At 41.9% G+C, this 20,472-nt stretch overlaps 1 protein-coding gene across 1 annotated transcript in view; it reads right to left on the bottom strand.

Annotated features, from left to right (window-relative positions):
• Nucleotides 1-20,472, bottom strand: part of cdh13 (cadherin 13, H-cadherin (heart)) — a 289,988-nt gene that overhangs the window by 37,002 nt on the left and 232,514 nt on the right. Inside the window, 1 exon segment of the mRNA XM_051952057.1 lies at nucleotides 5,576-5,718. Within this exon segment, the coding sequence (XP_051808017.1) occupies nucleotides 5,576-5,718 (143 nt within the window).

The following is a 20,472-nucleotide window of genomic DNA, read 5'->3' as shown; positions in this document are numbered from 1 at the left end:
CACCAGGAGGCGGTTTAACATTTAAATGAGGAGCAGCAGAAAACATTGAACCACAACACACAGCAGAGAGCGGAAACACAGGGCCAGAGAGCTCCTGCATGTACCGGGACAAAGACATTAAAACCCACAATGAACACACAACTTCCATCCACCCACACGCAAACACGAGAACACGCCGACAAAAAAACACTGATGTGAAGGAAGGAGAAGGGGGTAAGATAGAGGAACAGCTGGCGTCCCGGTGGGGAATCAGAGAGCAGAAGAGAATTTGCTGGCGCACAAAACCAGCAGCTACTGATCAGAGTTTATAGAAACAGCCCGTCAAGCTCTCTGCTCGCTCAGGTTGGAACAATATCTCCCTCAAACAATGCTGTGCCGCGCCGTCGGCGTGCCAGGTGCTGCTGCACGGGAAAAACTCTGTGGCTTTTTCAGTCATTAACTCAGAAACACAAACACATGATGGGGAAGTGTTTTGATTGATTCACGACCTTTTCAGGATGTTCTCCAGCTCCCTGCGACCCTCAGCAGGATGAAGCGGCTGCAGCTGATGGAGAAGTGATGAGGAATGAGATTCAATGTGCACAAATGCAGATGCGGGGACGAGTGTGAGAACCAGCACAGATTTACTCTCACATGCATGTACGTGCACACGCAACGACAATCAGGTCTGTAGCTTCACACATCGTGGAGTGACAAATGGCTCTCTGCCTCCCCTGCTGGTGGAATTGATTACTACGGTAACAGAGTCGCCTCCAGACTACACACTGCTGCTAATTCTCCAGCTGACACGACCTCTGACCTTCACATCAACATCGCCATCACTTTTCTACCTTGCTAATGCCCCCAGAAACTTAGATCATTCTCCTCTCCTTTCTTCACTTGGCCCTATTTCTGTCTTTCTTCTGTGATCTGAGTCTTTCCCTGCAGTGTGTTTGCTCCATCACTCACCATCTGTTGCTGCCCAGAGGGCCGCTGAGCTGCCCTGCCCTCATGCTGTTAACCAGCAGCTACAGTCAGGCTGTCGCTAACCATGCAAAACACTTAACCACAACTTTCTATTTCCAGCTAACACACAAGGTCAGATGGGCTAAAACGGGCCCTGGGACCGACCCGAGACAGATTATATCCGAAACAATCCGACACCTTCATGAGGGGAGGCTTTTAATGCAGAACTGAAGGTCAGCGACAGCGTGCTTTTAATTTTGAAATATGTTCTTTGGTCGGTACAGATCTAAGTCAGGGGTGTCAAACATGCGGCCCGTGGGCCAAAACCGGCCCTCAAACTGTAAAAATTCCAGAGAAGACATTAACTGCAGATTGTAAATTAGTAAAACTGTAAATTTAAAAAAAAAATTCTAGATCATGACGAGTTGTTTTGATCACAAAGTAAAATACTAGATTTCTAATTGTTCTTTCGTCATTTTGGGTCTCATTTTTGTAAAATTTTGTCTTGGTTTTGTTGTTTTTCATCAGACTTTTGTCGTTTGTCTCATGTTTTTGTCGTTTTGTTTCCTTTTTTATCTCGCTCATGTGTTTTGTCTTACTTTTGTCATTTTGTGTTTATTTGTTGCTTTGTGTCGTTTATCTATTTTTTTGTCATTTGTCCATTTTTTGTCCCTTTAACTTCTTGTCAATTTTTTTGTCTCTTCTTTCTTTTGTGTTGTTTCATTTTATGTCTTTTTTTGTCTGACTTTTGTTGTTTTGATCATAAAGTAAAATCCTCTATCGATAAGTTACAGATAGCTGTGACTAAATGTTGTGTTTCTTTGTAGACGCTCTGTGATCTGATGTAATGTGGAAATGATAAACTGAGGCTGAATGTTGCTGCAGTTGAACTAATCTGTCTTCAAAATTGTCAGGTTGTTCATGATGTTTTGCAAAAAGGTAATTCCTTAAATGTGAACTTTTTTGCACTAAAACAAGGGAACCATTAGGATTTGTGGTTATTTATAGGTTTTTATGCTGTGGTTTTACTGGTCCGGTTCACTGGAGATCAGACTGGGCTGAACGTGGAACCTGACACCTCTGATCTAAGTGCACAGTTGATGCAGTGGATTTTAAAATGAGGTGTTAAGAAATATGTCTGGAAGTAGAGGAGATAAATGTAATTTAAAGTCATTTGAGACCTCTCTCTAACCCCATTGGTATATTTTGTCTAAAACCATTTTTGTCATTTTATATCGGTGTCTCCTTTTCCCCCTGTTCCTCCTCCTCAGGGCAGGGTGAATAGGTATTCATTGGAGGTCTCAACAGAAATAAAAGATGAAGATGTAAGGGTCAATCGATATCCTGTTGGTATTCCACGTGGACGGCTTGTCATACAATCACTGCACAGTTCGCTGTGGGAAAGGAGCAAATTTGTCCTGTCAATGACACAGCATGCATGAAAAGAGTGGAGGCAGGGGTCAAGCAGATATCAGTATTCTGCTCGTATTTCCACCTCGTGCACAACCACAGTGAGCTGTTAAAGGACCGGGTGCTGCCGTTTCATGGTTCTCCTCGCCTGTATGTGTGAAGGCAGAAAAGGAGCCGCTTCTAATTTATTTCAGCTCCTACATGTCTGACATATGTAGGACAGACTGCAGGTGGAATCTTATGTTTTGTCACAGTATGTCAGTTTTATTTTACGTTTTGGCTCATTGGATGGCTACTTTGTCAGTCTGTCCAACACTACAGGCCGGACTGAAACACCCCAACAACAAAATGATTGGAGGGCAGGTCATGAAGGTTGTGAAACTGATGGTCCCCAAAGGAAGCATCCGAATGAGTTTATCAACCCTCTGATGTTTTATTTAGCACCAGCAGCAGGTCAAAGCGCTCACTTATAATGTGAAATGTTTCAAAATCTCATTTGTAAACCTGTTCAGACAGTCAGTGTTTCTACACGCTGCATCCTCAGAACTTTAATGAATACATTATTTTCCTCTAGTGCCACTATGAGGTTGATATTTGTAATTCTGAGTTGAGTGTCTCAAAAACTACAGTCATGTATTTCTACCACATGACAGATTAGATAATTTTGGTGACTTCTTGACTAAATGTCTCTATTTTGTCATTATGATTGAATTGTTGTAAAAAATAACTGCACTTTGTTTGGCTTTTATCACCACGGATCAGTTTATTAAGAGATGAAATTAAGACTAAAAACCATGATCTTAGTGACAGTCATGTTTTCATTTCATCATGGCAGGAATTTGAAGCAAACCTTTAAAATGTGGGGAAAAAAATAAATGAGTTCAGGTGCTGTTATATGCAGTGTTAATAACGCCGTTTAAATAAACGGCGTTATTAACAACACAGGTTATATGCCACATTATGCAGAACTGTAATAAACAGAGTAGAAGCTCAACCTCAGTGAGTTTAATGTTCGCATGAAAAACATTAAATCTTTTTTACAGAAGTCAAAAATGACCTCAAATGAGTGTCAAGACTTCTTTTGCCAAACAAAACATTTAGATGGTCTTCTGTTGTTTCCATTAACTTTTGGTGAAGCGATACTATAAAAACAGCATGACTACATTTAGATTAAGCTCAATACCACGCTGTGTTTACGTCCAACCTTACCAGTTAATCTTATTCTTCTTTAGAAATTAGTGTTAAAGTGATAACTAAGTTTTATGGTGATACCACGGCAACGCTTCGTGAGGATTTCTGGTGACCAATAAGCAGACGTTGTTTCCTATATCTGCCAATTTAAATTAAATAGTCTGACCGGTCAAAGATTAATTGTTTCAGAAATAAAAGCAGCCATCCACAGGTCAATGAGGAAAACTGTGACTGAAGAATAATTCACTGATCTACAAACACAACTGAGCTTTGGATCAAACCTGGAAGTGTTTGTGATGTTCACTGAATTGGATGTTTTTCTTGTTGGTATCAAAAAGCTACTGCGGTTTGATATTGGCTCAAATTATTTATCTGATGTTATCTGTCCATTAAATGGTTTTTATGGGTCAGTAGGGGCCTCCTCCATCTTCTATATGCTTGGTAAGTGTGTTATCATCTATTCTGATCACTGATAGAGACAAAGTACCACCAATAACGTCCATGACCTTTCATGGTTGTGTAATTAAACGCATGTAGCATCTCTATTGGATCTGTCACTGAAAATGTACAACCATGATCTTTTTCTAAACCTAACTCGGTAGTTTTGATGCTATACTAAACCAAACATGGAGAGAAAAGAGGTAAATGAGAGCAAAAGTCAAATCAAACCCATGACTGACGCCTCCTCCATCTCGTACAGCCTCTAAATCTGAGCTTTGTTTCCTTTTGGAAATGAAAAAACGTGGCTACACTGCCACTAAATTAGCACATTTGAAGGTGGACGAGATCCCTACTGGCCCGTATGTTTGGGAATGACATGCACCGATAATGAGCCATTTAATGGGCTGATAACATTCAGACTGGGTGAGCAGCTCTTCAGCTAAATGTATATTTAGAAAGAGTCTAAACACATACAGATGAGTGCAGCCAACAGCAGCTTGTGTCCACAGACACAGATAGCAACCTGCAGGTTAACGATGGCCTTTTCTTTGATTAATTAACCTTAAAAAATCTAAATTCCAAGCCCCGTATCTTGAAAACTTGACAGTAATATCGCGCTGAATCCTCTCATCCAGCCGTTGCTTCTGGCTCCAGCACACATCTTCCTCTCTCTCTGCTGCTCTGTCCACTCACCATTTCTCATCCTCTCCACCTATTCCTCATCCACTTCCCCAGCTCTATATCATTTTCTTGTTATCTTCTCTTATGTCCCTTCCTTTCTCTTCCTCCCCTGACTCTTCCACCTCCTCCCACCTTCTCCTCCTGCCCCATCATTACTCCTCTTTCAATGCTCATCTTTCTAAGGCTGCCGAATTTCCCAGCACAACAGTGCTATTCTGCTGCCTACTAATAGAATCCCTCAGTTCCTCTAATGGATCTGTCAGAATCTCCTGAGTACAGGAGACCAGATGGATTGATAGGGGGAGGGAGGGAGACCGACAGAGAGAGAGGGGGGACAAAGAGACAGAGAGATGATGAGACTGAAAGAGAAGCAAAGAGAGAGTGAAAAAAAAGAGTTTCTCTCGACTCTTTTGATCTGTGCCTCAGAAAGTCTCCGAGCAGCAGCTCCACCGACACGCCAAGCCGCCAACATATGGTCCGACAGACGCAGCGCCACTTAAGGCCATCCCATTGTCACCACGGGATGATGACAGCCACACTGCAGCCAGGTGAGTCTTTTCACAGAGTGCTTTCTATGCAGAAGAAAAGGCCTAATCTTGACTTTTCATTCCTTTCATTCTTGCTGCAGTGATTCTGTAACAACACTCATCGCCCACGAGGAATCCTTGTAAAATGAAAATGAGAACAAATCTATGGTGGGAAACCTTGATGCCACTCTGCCACTGCATTAAGCATTTAAAGACAACAATGTGAACACTCTTAAATAGCTGATGCATAAACATGTTTGTTTTAAGGGGTAGTTAAAGTGAACCATGTTTCTCATTTATCCATCTGAAGGTTGTGCACATTATTAAGTCTGTCTGACTTTCTCCTGTCTCTTTCACGCGGCGGGTTAATTGCAGCTCACCGTTGTCTGTGGCAGTGAAGACAGCTGTGTATCTGTTGTCGTGGACATACGGAGACTCGCGGTCCAGAGAGGCTGAGGTGTTGACAGTTCCTTTGACTGGACTCACACTGAGCCAGCCTGCTGGGTCGTGCAGAACAGCATACCTGGATGAAGGGAAATAAAAAAAAAAAGAGGAAGAAACATGAGAAGTTGTGACCACATAAAAAGAACATCAAGTTATCTTTTCAGGTTATTGTGCTCAAATATTTTACAAAAACAACAGCACAGTACATTAAAATTCTCCATCCATCTTCAATCCTGTGCAGAACTCAGATTCTAATACATGTTTGATGGACACAGCCATCTGGACCTCATCTATCAGTTTGTCGGTTTCAAATGTTGCATTTCAGTCCTTTCTGTATTGGTTTTTTCACTATACATAAATATAGTCACAAGGAAGACAGGCCTTCAAGCACACCCTGCTTTCTCTTCTGGTTTACTCTAAATGGCACCGTGTTTTACTAAATGAACACCACCTAGTATTGAAGAAGGCTTGAAATTAGCAGTTGAGATCATAAATTCATCAGAAAAATGTTCTCTGAGGAAACAGATCAAATGAGAAGGAACATCATTTTCTCATCAGTTGAATTTATTAAGGAAGTCGCCCCCTGCTGGTCATTCAAACAAACGCATCTTAAAGGCACTTTGCATTGGCTTCATTTTTCAGATCATGGAGCTCCATCCATCTTTTATCTGCAGCCTATTGGACAACTCCCACGAATTCCCAGCTTCTGAATAAAATGTGTTTCCGTTTAGGAAAATCTTTAACATTTTCTGTTTTTTGGCCAGGGGGAATCTTGCTTTACTGCATAAATGCTACTACCGATGAAAAATACATACTTCAAGTGCAACATACTGAGAAGAGCAGATCTTTGAGTTACCCTGAATATCCACAAATGGAAAAACAGCTAAACAGAGGAGTTATAAGCAGTAATAAATATAGAAGGCTGTACTCACATCAAGTAAAGAATAAAAGCTATAATTCAGAATACAACACTAGCAGACTGTACTTTAATGAGATTTCACAATCTGGAGAAATACACTTTACAGAACTGAGGTCTGAAGATGATGATGGCCACTCCAAAAATCTTGTGGGCGAGCTGCCAAGCTGGCATCGCCTTGAAAAGGAGCTGGAGAGCGGATCGTGACCTCGCTAATGTGGCCACTCAGTCTGCCTCTGATGGCTGCTGGATGGTGATTGGACGAGGTCTGCATCTGTGCTAGCATCACATGGGACTGATGTAAGGACTGTGCGGCTCCGTTTTCCTCTTTAAACACCATGGCACTCGCACAAGCTTGAACACATGTAGGCCGTATGATTCATACGTGTACAGCAGGCAGTATTAAAGTTTCACACACACACACACACACACACACACACACACACACACACACACACACACACACACACACACACACACACACACACACACACACACACACGCCCCCCAGACTGGTGACTTCCTCCACCACAAGGCCGCTCTTTGCCAAAGTGCTCAGCAGTCGACAAATTGTCTTTGAAATGGAGCTCTTCAGCTAACAGAGCGCGACAAAGCCTTGGGAAATTGCTTTGCAATCAACCTCTGCTCACACCTTTCGCCTCTCACTCTCTCTCACTCTCACTCACTCCCCCAGGCAGCGATCACCAGAGTTAACCAACATGTGTTTTACTGTAGCCAGAGAGGCAACGCTGTGAGGTTAAACGCACTATTATCGATGCACCTATCACTGTGCATGCTGTCTTTCTGTCTCTCTGTTTTATATACACACACACTACAACTCAAACTGGAGGATCCAAATGATCCAAAAGGCCTCCAGTAGAACACATCCAGGTTCACAGGTTGTTAACTTCCACACGTCTCCCTCCTCCTGTCACCGGCTACGTTATCAGACTGTGGTTTCTGTGTTGGAGTACTGACTGTTTCATCAGAAACACATACACATGAATACAATGCTATTTTTTAGAGTATTTGGTGTCACATATATCCTATAACAGTATACCCGATGCACTGGCATTAATGGTATTAATTGATATCATTTTCCTATCTGAACACGTCTTCATTACAAAGCTGAACCACTAGACATGTATCACTCAGGAATTATCTTGGTCTTCATTTTGTAAGGTGGTTTTAGACTGATTATTGGCCCGGATGATTATCGTGGTCAGTGTTTGGCAATTTCCTGTTTATTGTTTTGGTAGATTATTGACCGATTATTGATGGCTTAAATGCACTACTTCAGGCTGGATGCAAGCTCCTCTCTGTCTGTCATCACTCTGTGGTCATAGAAATCTCTCTCAAGCAGAAACTGCAAAAATTGAACAAGAAACAGAAGCTGTTGTCAAAAACCAGGAGATCTTCTTTCACAGTGGCTAACGCTAACAGCTAAGTTAGAACACAGCCTCAAATGACCCTGAAACAAAGTCTATATCAAAGTGTATATCGGTTCCAAATATTAATTATCATACTTTCTTGATGACTGATAATCTGTCCTGAAAACCCATATGGGTGGAAGAGATGTCATGAGGTGTAGAGCTACAGCAAAGTGAAGCATCAGTAACTCCAATCTTAAACAAGTGCTTTGTAAAATGCACATTTTGACATTTTCTACTCTCAAAGTGAAAATCCCTACTTGTTAAACGGGGATTGAAGCCTAAAAATCAGCAGAGCATTTTCATTCTACATGAACTCACAGATTTACTCTTCTTACAGACATGTGGCGCTACACAGACTGCTGGAGTGAAATATGAGGGTAGAAGTTGTGAAGTATAACACTCCTGTCTGCCTTAGTGCAAGGTAACAACGAAATGAATCAAAGCCGCTGTTTTTCCTCTCTGTGCAAACATGGGGACAGTCCATTAAAGCCCTTTAAAGGGCAAATTAGAAAGACATTAAAAAGCCATTAGGAATATTCATATCTGGTTCAACGTGTTTATCTCTAAAACCAGAGAAGGCCCAAACAAATCAGTCAACAAATGAGACAGCGAGCAAACACAAAGCTCACACATGTCCTCATTTGGCTGCAAATACACACACAGAAACGCACAAAAGCAAGCAAAAGTGAAACACAATTTAGAGCAAAAAATGGCTGCTTTCACTGTGAAATAAATCGCCAGACAGCAAGGTGATTTGTTCGGATTTCCGCTTAAGTTGCAGAATGTGCAGCATCACGAGGCAAACGCTGTGACCCCAACGTTACAGAGACGTGGCCTTAATATCGCTCTTTCCACTGAACTGCAGAGCTGCACCCTTAGGGGCTACTCTGAGCTGTAGCTGTGTGTGTGTGTGTGTGTGTGTGTGTGTGTGTGTGTGTGTGTGTGTGTGTGTGTGTGTGTGTGTGTGTGTGTGTGTGTGTGTGTGTGTGTGTGTGTTTTAGTAAGGGATTGCCCTTAGCGGTAAAAGGACACAGAGGAGCCTGTTGGAGGATGGTTGGAGTTGACTGCATCTGACTGTCAAAGTGTCTCATTAGAGGTGATCCAGAGAACACAACACCAGCAACCAAAGCTTTTTAAAATTCCTTTACTTAAGCCTCTCAGAGAATCATCCTTTCAGTGTTTATTAGACAAAACGAAAAGCTCCTTTAATATATTAGTCAAATTTGAACTAATCTGCTTTTAAACTACTACAATTTAAGAAAATTGTAGGCACTTGATAATTTTTGCTAAACAGCTAAAAACATGCAATTCTGCAGAAAACGAGTTATTTTGCCAACACTTAATGAGAAATCTGTGCAGAAAACCACCAAAACTAATGTAATGTAGACTGAAAAACAACAACAAAAAACCCTGTCAGATAATGATGCTGAGTAGAACAAAAAAAGAAAGTCGTAACCAATACACACTGAGAGAGTAAATAATTTATTCTGACAGCGAATTCAAAAGTTCTAATCTGAAAGCAGGGCTTCACTGTCACCCTTTGGAAATGTGAGTGACAGATGAGTTCTTTCTGACTGTGATCTGAGCCGTGTTCCTCGGTTCCTCTCAAACATCTCAAAGGAATCTGGGAGCAGGAGGCAGAAGGAGAAAGATGCTCGCCGCCCACTATAATCCAGTTGCATCAGGAACAAAATGCTGCCATACATTGTGTGTCTGTGTGTCAATAGCAGGTGTGGGAGGGACACACAGAATGCAGGAGACAATTTGCGGTGAGAGCTAATTCAGAGGGAAGATAAAGGCTGAGCAGTGAGTGCCATAAAGGAAAAGCTCTTTGCATAAATGCTGATTATTTCTCTTGTTTGTTTGCACTTAAGTAAGACATGCTGCTGGCACTTGTCCTAAGTAGTAGTGATGTACAGTAGTGTGGTTGTCCTCTTTAAAACACACACAGGATTACTAGATCAGCAGCAGAAACTTACAATGGAGGTTTTAAAAAGTACTTTCAGAATTGGACGATGTATTTTTTAAATACAAACTTGACTGTTATGGTAAATGGTCTGTATTTATATAGCGCTTTACTATACCTGCAAGGTACCCGAAGCGCTTTTACATGATATGTCACATTCACCCATTCACTCACACACTGATGGAGGAAGCTGCCATGCAAGGCACTAACCACGACCCATCAGGAGCAGTTAGGGGTTAGGTGTCTTGCTCAGGGACACCTCGACATGAGCACGACGGGCCAAGGATCGAACCGGCAACCCTTCGGTTGCAAGACGGCCACTCTACCCACCAAGCCATGATGCTTTTCAATTGGTTTAGTGTGGTTTGGTCCTTTACGAAAGTTTCTCAAAACATTCATAACAATCTAGCAGGTCGTGCTCACACTACTTTAAGGAGTAAATTGTTTTGGAGTTGTGAAGTGGTGGCTCTTAACCTCAGGGAGCTGGGGATGTTTTTAGTGTCAAAAGGAGATTTATGTAATATATAAATATGCAAAGGACATGCCACTCTTTATTGATTTGTATCAGTAAGCTTCTGTTGATTCTTGCATAATTTTTACTCGTCCTTTGACATTACTTTGGCTTTCTTTTTGTGACAGAGTTCATTACCCACACAGTTATATCAGGGGTTAGCAGGCATCGCTCCATATTCAGAGCAGTTTGAGTTGTTTACAGGTGCATGATAAGTACAGGTAGAGCTACTAAAAAGGCTGGAGGACAGACCTCTGCTTGTCTGATTAAAATGCTCAGCAGTAAGGAGGAGATAGTGATGCACAGTGAGACAAAGATCTGCATCAAACAGCACCGATTCCCCAGAGCTTCCGTGAGTCTTTAAAGCATAATGACTTGAAACGTCCGAGGCAAAGGGGAATACATCCAATTCGAACATTTAAATTTTTGAATAGTGTTTATATAGAGAGAAGTTCACGCGCCTCTGCTCTGTTTGGTCACTCGATAAGCTGACCATTTTCTCCTCCTATGAAACTCTATTAAAACGCTGAATTCAATTTATGCTGCACTTATTTTAATGCACACTATTTTCTTTTGCTTATATCCCACTTTACAGATACATACACGCATCACCACCTCCACACAAAAGCTTAGTCTGGTTATTTTAGGTGTCATATACCTCGTTTTCAGCTTTCTTCACTGTGCTGCAGCTCAGACAGGAGTACACTCATGCACTTGGATGGCGCTGACAGTATGCTACGTTTCTCTTCCCTCCATTTCCCTGACTTTCCTTCTTGTTCTTTCTGTCCTGACTCTCACTTGGCTCCCACTTTATCTTACTGTCTTTATCCGTCTCTCTATCACTTCCTCCTCTCCTCTCCTGCCAGCCAGATCTCCAACTGATCGTAGTCTAACTTACTGAGAGAAAAGGAGAAGGCACGGGGCCAATGCTAATAGTCCCTCTATCTGAGAGCTGCTGAGTGTGTGAGCAATAGATATGAGAACATCAATCAAGAGACGCAGTAAAAGTACAGGGCTTGTGTCGACTTGTGTTTGGCTGGAACAACTGTACGCTTCATCCAAATTCATGGCTAGTAAAGTGAGAAGAGGAGGGAAGAAAGGGAGAGGGGAAGGGGCAGAGCAGGGAGAGGGAGATAAGGATGGAGATAAGACGGGGATGCATGAGGCTGGAGCTGTGAATAAGTCTGTAGTGAAAATGAATTCTCTTCCATCTCTCTTGCTGACTCCTCCTTTTATTCACTTCACTTCTCCAATCTTGATCTGGGACCAGTTAGAGCTCTGCACTGGCCCAGTTCTACAAACTTTTACCCACCTCTTGACCCGTTACTCACCTTTATCTTCTAATCAGTTCAAGGTAAAACCTCTGACCTGACTCATCCTGTACGGAGTCAGGCTAAAGTTAAAAACAGTGTCGTTGGATGTGTGGATTGAGGAGTCAAAAGCCTCCCAGTTTAAATGGATTATGGTCATTTGCATTTCCTCCTCCTGAGTGTGCCCAGTGTGGATTCCCATAAATCCACTGAGACAACACTCAGCTCTAATTGAGCTCCTGTGCTTGTCTACACATTAGTGAGGTATTTGAAAAGAGCTTGTACAGTGACACCATCAATGGGGATAGCAATCAGTTTTTTACTTTAAGCTGCATTAACTGATTTTTTCTGGCCACTTGGGAACAACGGAGAAAAAAGCAGAGACCACGATACTGCACATTGCATCCAGAAACAATGCTGTGAGAGCAGCTGGAAACCACATTTATGAGTCTGGACTGTGCAGCTGCACTGTACCTGCTGTGGCTTACACTCCAAAACTTTCCCATGACCTTCCCAAAAGTGCAACTTAATGTGAGAACTTCATCAGTTATAAAGGCTCCTTATGAAAACTACAAGAACTCTGATTGGCTGAGGTTGTTCAGATGGTCTAAAGCCTCCTGAATGGTCCCAAATACATGACAAAGCACCCCAACAATGTAAATATAGTTATTTAGGTGCTCTAATCATGTATAATGGATTCATTTAGTGGTGTTGCAGTGATTTCATTGGATGGATGTCGGACCAGCTGATCTATAAACCTCAAATCCAGGATGAATCAGGTTTGAACCAAAACAATAACATGACAGGTTAGAAGATCAAAACACTGAGCTGAAGATAACTGAAGCTCCTCAGGGTCAGGTGATGTGCTACCTCTTTCACATTACATATTATCATCTGACCAGTGTTTTTTTTGTCATGTTATGAAAGTATCTGAAACATACACCCCCTGTCAAAAGTTTTAGGACACTTTCTCATTCAAATAAAGTAGAACCTGTCCTACAACTTTTGACAGGGGGTGTATCTACCAAATGTGGTCCACATATGCAGCACATCAGGCTGAACAAAAAAGTCAGTGACAGCCGCATTCCAAACCCAACAGGAAGTGAGCTATTTTGCGTTGAATGTCAGATTTTGCCCATTTTTCATTTTTTTCTAGAGCGAACTCCTCCTAGGGGGAAACTCCAATTCACCTCAAATTGGGCCAGTACATACAGGAGGCCTTAATGATCCAAAGTTATTAAAATCTTTTTCCAAAGTCAAAGGGCATGTCCGTGGCGGCCTCTGGAATTTTGATCCTTCTCCATGAAATTTCAAATGCTGTGTAAATGCCCTGAACATGCTCCAATCTGCCTGAAACTGTACATGTATGATCAGAGTCCTGCCCTGATCACATCCACATGATGAAATACACCCCCTGTCAGAAGTTATAGGACAGGTTCTACTTTATTTGAATGAGACAGTGTCCTAAAACTTTTACAGGGGGTGTATGTGAGAGTATTCACAAGACTAAGCACGCTGCAATCACAGAATTAAATTTTATAATTAACTATTATTGGAAAAACTGCTAATAAACATTTAATTGTTGGGTTTAGCCCTAATTAGGTGTAGGGTTAGGGACTGCTGCTATTAGCACCTGCTATCACCACACTTCTGCTGCAGCTCTGACAAAGTCCTTCCTTCAGGTTATCAGGCTGTCCTATTTCATTTGGCTTCAAACTAAAACGTGCCCACAGCGGTACAGAGGTGTCTGACTTTACAAATAAATCCATAACTTTAATGTCAATAGACGCTCATCAAAATGCAGTCAGCGGAGTATTAGAAGAGCCTCAAGTTAAAACACTGCTGCCCTCACACCATAGCAGAGGAACGACATGGAAATAGTGACTGGAAATGACAAGTTTGTCAACATAGCTGAACTTTAAGTGCTGCAGGCGTGCTGAACATCGTGCTACAGTGCACATGATCATGTGTGGTGTCAGACAGTCACTGTGAGGTGCACGTCATTAGAATAACCGGGTTCAGAGCTCGGTGGTGCAGTTGTTGCATTCAGTGCAAAAGGGCCTTAATTCATCTTAAGTAGCAGATATGCATCCTCATTTCAGCACTTTTGCACCACTTGTTTAGTCTGCATCAGGTCTTGACAAATCAAACAGCATAAAGGAAAAGAAACAAACACTTGATTTCTCTGGAAGTCATTGAGCTGAAAGTGGGATTTATTGTAACAAAGTCAGCGGTCATCATTTGCATTCCATGGCCTCAAACAATAAAATTCTCTTTCACTATTTCTTTCCTTTTTTCTGAGACACTGAGCTCGAGTGAGAAAAAAAAAGAGAGAGAGAGAGAGAGTTTGACTTTGAAGCCATTGTGCTTGAAACATAAGTGAGTCCTTTGGGGTGGCTTACAGAGACCTGGGTCAGCTGCTCTGGGCTGGATTTCAACTTTAAACTGAGCTCAGCTGCCCAGTTCTGGCAAAGCAGTGCTTTAGGCCATGTGGACAAATTACCTATGACACACCTGTTCATATTTCTGCTCTGTATCAGCAGAGTGCAGCAGGTCTATACAAGGGAAATAAATGTGGCAGCAGCCAGAGAGGGGAAAGCAGAGGCTGGCACATGTTGCATTAATCATCTGTCACACAGATTGGGTGGAGGTTTGTCTTTGTGTGCGCGCCAGTCAGCAAAGCGTGTGAATCTGGTGTAAAACGTGTGAAGGTGTTTTTAGTCATGCTGATGCGCATATTTGCATGTGCATGATTGCAAACAGGCTGAGGAGTCGAACTGGAAATCATGGACGACTTCTACTTCTGGGAAAGTCGTTTCCAGATATACAAGAACATCACATGTTCTATGTGTGAACTAAAGAGGATAAAGGTGAAAACAGGACAAATATAAAGACTTGCAGTGATAGAAGTCATATTTATTTTAACTTCATTCTTCGATGTGTCCACAGTTGCAGCTCAGTCTCTTTGCTTTGTCTGTTTTCCATTTACAGTTCCTGATTAAGAGCCCCTTCTCGGCTTAAATCAGATATTGGCAACAGTGTGGCTGAATATGAATACTCCACCTACGTCTGATTTACCTTTTACACAGCCTCAAAAAGCCTCAAAGCCTCTTTCCGCTCTTTTCAGCCCGCAGACTATTGTTTGCAGCGAGCCAGGTAAAGTCTACAAGAGGCTCTCTGCCAGCTCCACTCAACAACTGCAGACGCTCCGCTGACTACGGCGAACAAAGACCCACTGTGTCGACTTAACAGTAACAGTGGAGTGTGTGTGCACGCTGAGATGGTGGCCTGACACTCAGAGATGAAAATGAATGGTTTGCATTGTCTATATTTGGCAGGAACAGAGTGTGCAAGGACACTTCTTTGACACATGGCTGCACAGAAGAAGACACCAGCCACGTACAAGAGAGCAACTCCGCATGCACGAGGAGTGACACCATTGAGTGCAACATCATTTTCATAAATTAGCGAGCTTGAGTAACACAACACAGAACAAAAAAGTTATTATCATAATAAGGTGCAAAATAGCACCCCTTTGCATCAGTTGAAAACCATAACCCTGTAATTAACGGGGAGAAAAGCAATTTACTCCTGCTTCACAGCGCAGCATCCCTCTCTCCCTGTTCCTCTTGGCATCTTTCAGGACTGTTTTAATTATTTGCTGGCATCCTGACTGTATGACTAAAGCCTCTCCCTGCTCCCACTTTGTCTCTCTCTTTCTCTCCTACACACTTACTCACTCTTCCCTCCTTCACCACGCATTTGGCAGGACTTTACTCAGCTGCTAGAAATGAGAAACGAATCTAAACATCTTATTAGCCTGTAATCAGTCCCTTCACATCCCAGAAGGACACAGGGAAGAGAGTGAGGAAAATGGAGGAGACGCCGTGACTCAGCCGCTTTAGCTCTGCGGAGTGGCATTAAAATGAAAAACCTGCAACTTGTATCCTTGAAACTTTCTTCCAGACGACCCGTCTTCGGCTTTCAGATGATTCAAGGCGGCCTTAAACGGTGACTGTGACGCTCTGTCCGATGTTAGGTGACAAGTTTTAAAGTCAGATGTATGTTTTCACAAACAGGAACAGGTGACTTCTGGATCTCTAAGTCTGAATTGTGTTCAGAGTATTTCCACTGAAAGTAAAATAAGTCAGACTCTAGCTCTCAAACTCTGCCTTTGTGCTTTGCTATGACTTTGTTGATTTCACTTTCTGCTTGTGTGGATGTGCTTTGCCAAATATATTTTTAGCAAAAAGGTACGAAGGTAACAGAAGAAGGGATTAAATTTGACTTTGATCAAAAAATATTCTATTTGGTATTTTTGTGATATTTTATGATCATATATGAGATTCTTTTTGACACCTTATGAAATTTATTTATTCAGTATTTATTTAACACCACTGAAATGGTGAGCAGCTTCACATGACCACCCTGTGCTGTTCGGTTGGTTATCTGTGTAATTACATGTAATCCATTCACATTAAGATGCAGTTTTTCAGCACTGTGATGCAGACATTACTGTTTCACTGGTGCTGCTTTCTAGCAGTGTTCTATCTACACATAAAAACACAGACAAACCCTTTGACATCCCTATGTTTTGTGATTGTTCTGTCTTGTGTAGAAGATGATTCTCCAGATGTGGGTGAGTGTGTCTGATGAGTGAAACTCTAATCGCCTTTGCACATCACAAAAGCAAATTCACAAAGAAAGCAAATCGTCTGCACTTGTATAGCTCTTTTTCTACCTTTGCTGTGCTCAGAGTGGTTTACAGTGTGCTTCTCATTCACACACCAGTGGTGACAGATTGGGAATGAATCCTCAGCCTGTGATCAGTGGACAGCCTGCTACCACCTGAGCCACAGCAGCAGCAGAACACAGCTTAAAAGGACATAATCCTCATTTGTAACACTGCAAGGCACATACGACACTAGAAAACATCACTGGTTTGGTGACTGAACTGAGTTAACACAGGAGGTCCTCGGTTTACGATCGACAGCATTTTGTCATTACGTGGAACTAGTTGGCATCAGAGTGGATGAATACGTCAGACGGCTTTGTTTCCATTCTCTGGTTGTACTTCACCTTGGATTGTGCTACATTCACTAACTTTTACCTTCATTATGGCTCCTAGCGTAAGTCAGACTCTTCTGATGCTTGGAAGAAAAGGAAAGCCGTCTCCATGGATGTGAAATTAGACAGAATAAAAGTTGTAAAAACAGGTCAACATATTCTGTTATCTTCTAGCAAAAGGATTCATACATGCATGAAAGTGATTGGTGTTCATGACTTTTTCAAAGAACTGATTGATATCGTGATGCACGGAACGGCTTTGTTTTGTTCCTACGGATCGTTTACATCGATCCGTAGGAACAAAACTCTGACGTAAGTGGAGGACCTCCTGCATCTATAATCTGGATAGTTTATGCACATTATCCTCGGCCATAAAATGAAAAAATAATGACAATTGTGTGACGTTTGAAGAAAGCTGACTGTTGCTAGTGATTTAAGGAATGGTTGAAATGTCCACTACTACTACTACTAATGCCACTACTTCTACTACTACTGCACACTTCCTGCTCCTGACCTGTGATGACAGCGAGCCCACATCCTAAACTTGTTAAGTGGATGACCCAGTTACTGGCTCTGCAGTTCTGGGTTAACTTTTAATGTGATGTTTCGAGAGAAGAGGTGAGAGAGAAAGAAGAGGAGTGAGGCGGGAGAAAGAGTGGTTGTAGGCAAAATCCATTCAGTCGTATTTCCCTTCCCGGTGTCAAGCTTCTGACCAAACAAATGTGCTCTGCTGTTGTGTGCGCACGGCCACTTTGAACTTTGAGATAACTTTTGGAATTAGTTAGTAAAAGTTCAGCGAGGGTATTATTGATTTCCTCTATGCTTTACTTTGCCGTTTCATCCCCATTACCTTGTACTTCTAGCAATTTGCCGCAGCCGCAGTGTTTAAGAGGAGCTGCAAATCTGGTCGGACACATTTGCAGCCAATCAGACCTTCATTAATGACAATCTACTGGTATTATTTAATTCTTGTGAAAGTCGGCGGGTGAATTGCTCCTCGCTGGCACCTTCCCTATATTTACATCCACCCCTCTGTGTGGCTTCTCAGTACAGCTCGAAGTCATAGTTTTTTCATCCTCTCTATCTCGCTGCATCTTCCTCTGACGTCGATGATCCGATAGCGATCGCGACGTCTGACCCATCACAGGTCGGTCTTTGTAGCGTCCCACGTTTACTCCCTCACATGCAGTCCGTCATCCTCCCGGTCCGTCCGTCTGTCCGTCCACTGATCGTCTCACTCCCTCTTTCCTCATCTCCTCTCTTACCTGGGTTTCCTCAAAGCAACCTGTCAGTTTTCATGCCTGACGTTCCAGCACCCCATCCTTCTTCTTCTTCTTTTAAGTCCCATCCCTTTTAACTTGAACAGGACTAGAGTGAGAAGTGAAAGTAGACAGGTAGCTGCTGAATTATGGATGACCTAACTGTTTGAAATTCTCTCTATTTTCAAATGCAAGGAGAAGAAAACAACTTATGAGAAAAAGGGAAAGTCGATGGAGAAGCCGTGGCTAAGTCTGGAGAGACCTCTGGGAAATATGCCGCCATGTGACGCACTTTCAGAAATACACTGGAAATGTGTTTATTTTTATTGCTGGTGCCATTTAAGAAAAAGAAATCTGAATATCTATCAGACTGTTATTCAAAAGATTGCATCTTTAGGTGTCAACGGCTTCTCGGCGTGGAGCAAAATCTTTGGAAACATTCTTGTTGTTTTGACCTGTTGTTGGGATAAAAGCAACACGCATTTACTCTGATCGCTTGAAATAAAAAACAAAAAACACGCATGCTACAGGAGAGAAAAATGAGAAAACAAAAGAAAAGTGCAATTTTCTTGTCTGGCCAGCGCTGTTATGAGCTCAGCACAAACCATTATCCACCGGTGCACGCTGTGTTCAAACAGCGGCCACGGGTGCAGCCGAGGTCTTTACTTTCTGTCTCCTTTTCTCATCAAGCATCAATTACTCCAGTGTAAATAGTTATCCGACAACTGATGAGAGTCTTGTCACTGGAAATGAGACCTAATTAAATTAGCCAAACTTTCTTAATGACACTTCAGATTATTTGCTCGGCTCTTCACAGCCTAACGGATTGGCACCGGAGCAGCACGGAGAGTAAAGTTTAGGATGGTATTAAAGAGTAAACTTTCAGACTAAATTCATTTTATTTTCCAGATTTCAGGGTACACGTCTACCTTGAAGCACAGAGTGAAGTGCCCACGCATGCAGCAAAACACGTACATGAATTTTCGTCCATGAAAAAAATCCGAGCTGTCACTCTGCCTGTTTGATGTGACTTTTCTTCTTCAGCATTTTTATCAAATTATTCTAAAGCCCTAAACCAGTCGAGAGGCTAGAAAACTCCTTCAGCAGAAACATGAGGCAAATCCCCCCAGAGCCTAATGGTTTGGCCTAAATACTGAACAGGATTAGAAAGAATCATATTTGCTGTAATTATATAACTTTTACCGGGGAAAATGACAGGATCTTAAGGCAGGAGCATGCTGTATATGGTGGCATTTTAGGTTTTAATTATCCATTCCACTATGCTGAATAAGATACAGTAAAATATACTTAGAAATATATTTCTCTTTTTTGTCCTTTAAGTTTTAAGTGATGCTGTCGAACATTTTAAACTAAATTTACTGATCGTTCCCTCGTGTGATTCGTATGATGTTAACAAACAGATCTAAATAGATCTAGCTTCTCATCTTCAGCATTATGAGAGTAAAGACGACAGACGATGAGAACATTCAGGGGTTCATTAGAATCTGGGATATTTCAACTTGTACTTCATTTATTCATTTTCTGAAGTGTTACACCATCACAGGCAAACAAGCTGTTTCTCAACATTAAAGCAAAAAATAAGCAAAGGAAAGCAGTGTAAAAAACCTGAAAAATGGGATTATTGATTAACGCTGACTAGACGCTTCACTAACCGCCTCCTCCTGCGCTCCCTCCAGCTGTTTGATGCATATTCCTGCAACTTCAGAAAGAATCGACAACTGTCATAATTTCAGTGCTTAGAACTCTAATTAACATTTCAATTAGTGCTTAATAATGTGTGGGTAGAGTGCTGCCTTAAAGCTGGAGGGTGTGATTCCAGTCCAGTGATGTTTGTGGTCAAATTAGGGTTTGTTCAGTGGCATTAGCCTACAGCCATGGCTCTGTAGCAGGGAAACAAACAAACTGACTGATGCACACAGCTCTATTCCAGTGTCTCCTGTGCCTAATACAGGGCATTAGGGACAGGAAGGGGAGACAGTGGAAAAAGAAGCAGAGTAACAGAGTAATGGTGAGACATGCTATCTATCTAAATATTAAAGCTCAGTGTCCAAAACCTTTCTCTAGAACTGCAGACTCCACCTTTAAAGTGATTCAGTTAATCTAGATACGCAGACTTGAACTATTTTTCAGTAAAATCCCCACACTCTTTCTATTCTTAGATTCTTGGTTATATTCCTGTAATCAGTCGATGCATTAGACAACTGGTCACCTCACTGTAGCAAAAGGAAATCAATTTCTCCCAAAATGTTCGACTATTCTTTACACTGGAGAGGAATTTTAATGATTTTTAATACTGTGAGTGGTGATCAGCAGTGATTGTGTCATTTTTCTTCCATCTTTTTGTTATTAA

Source organism: Acanthochromis polyacanthus, chromosome 8 (genome assembly GCF_021347895.1).
Source record: "Acanthochromis polyacanthus isolate Apoly-LR-REF ecotype Palm Island chromosome 8, KAUST_Apoly_ChrSc, whole genome shotgun sequence".
Lineage (NCBI taxonomy): Eukaryota > Metazoa > Chordata > Actinopteri > Pomacentridae > Acanthochromis > Acanthochromis polyacanthus.
This window is presented reverse-complemented; position numbering and strand designations above follow the sequence as displayed.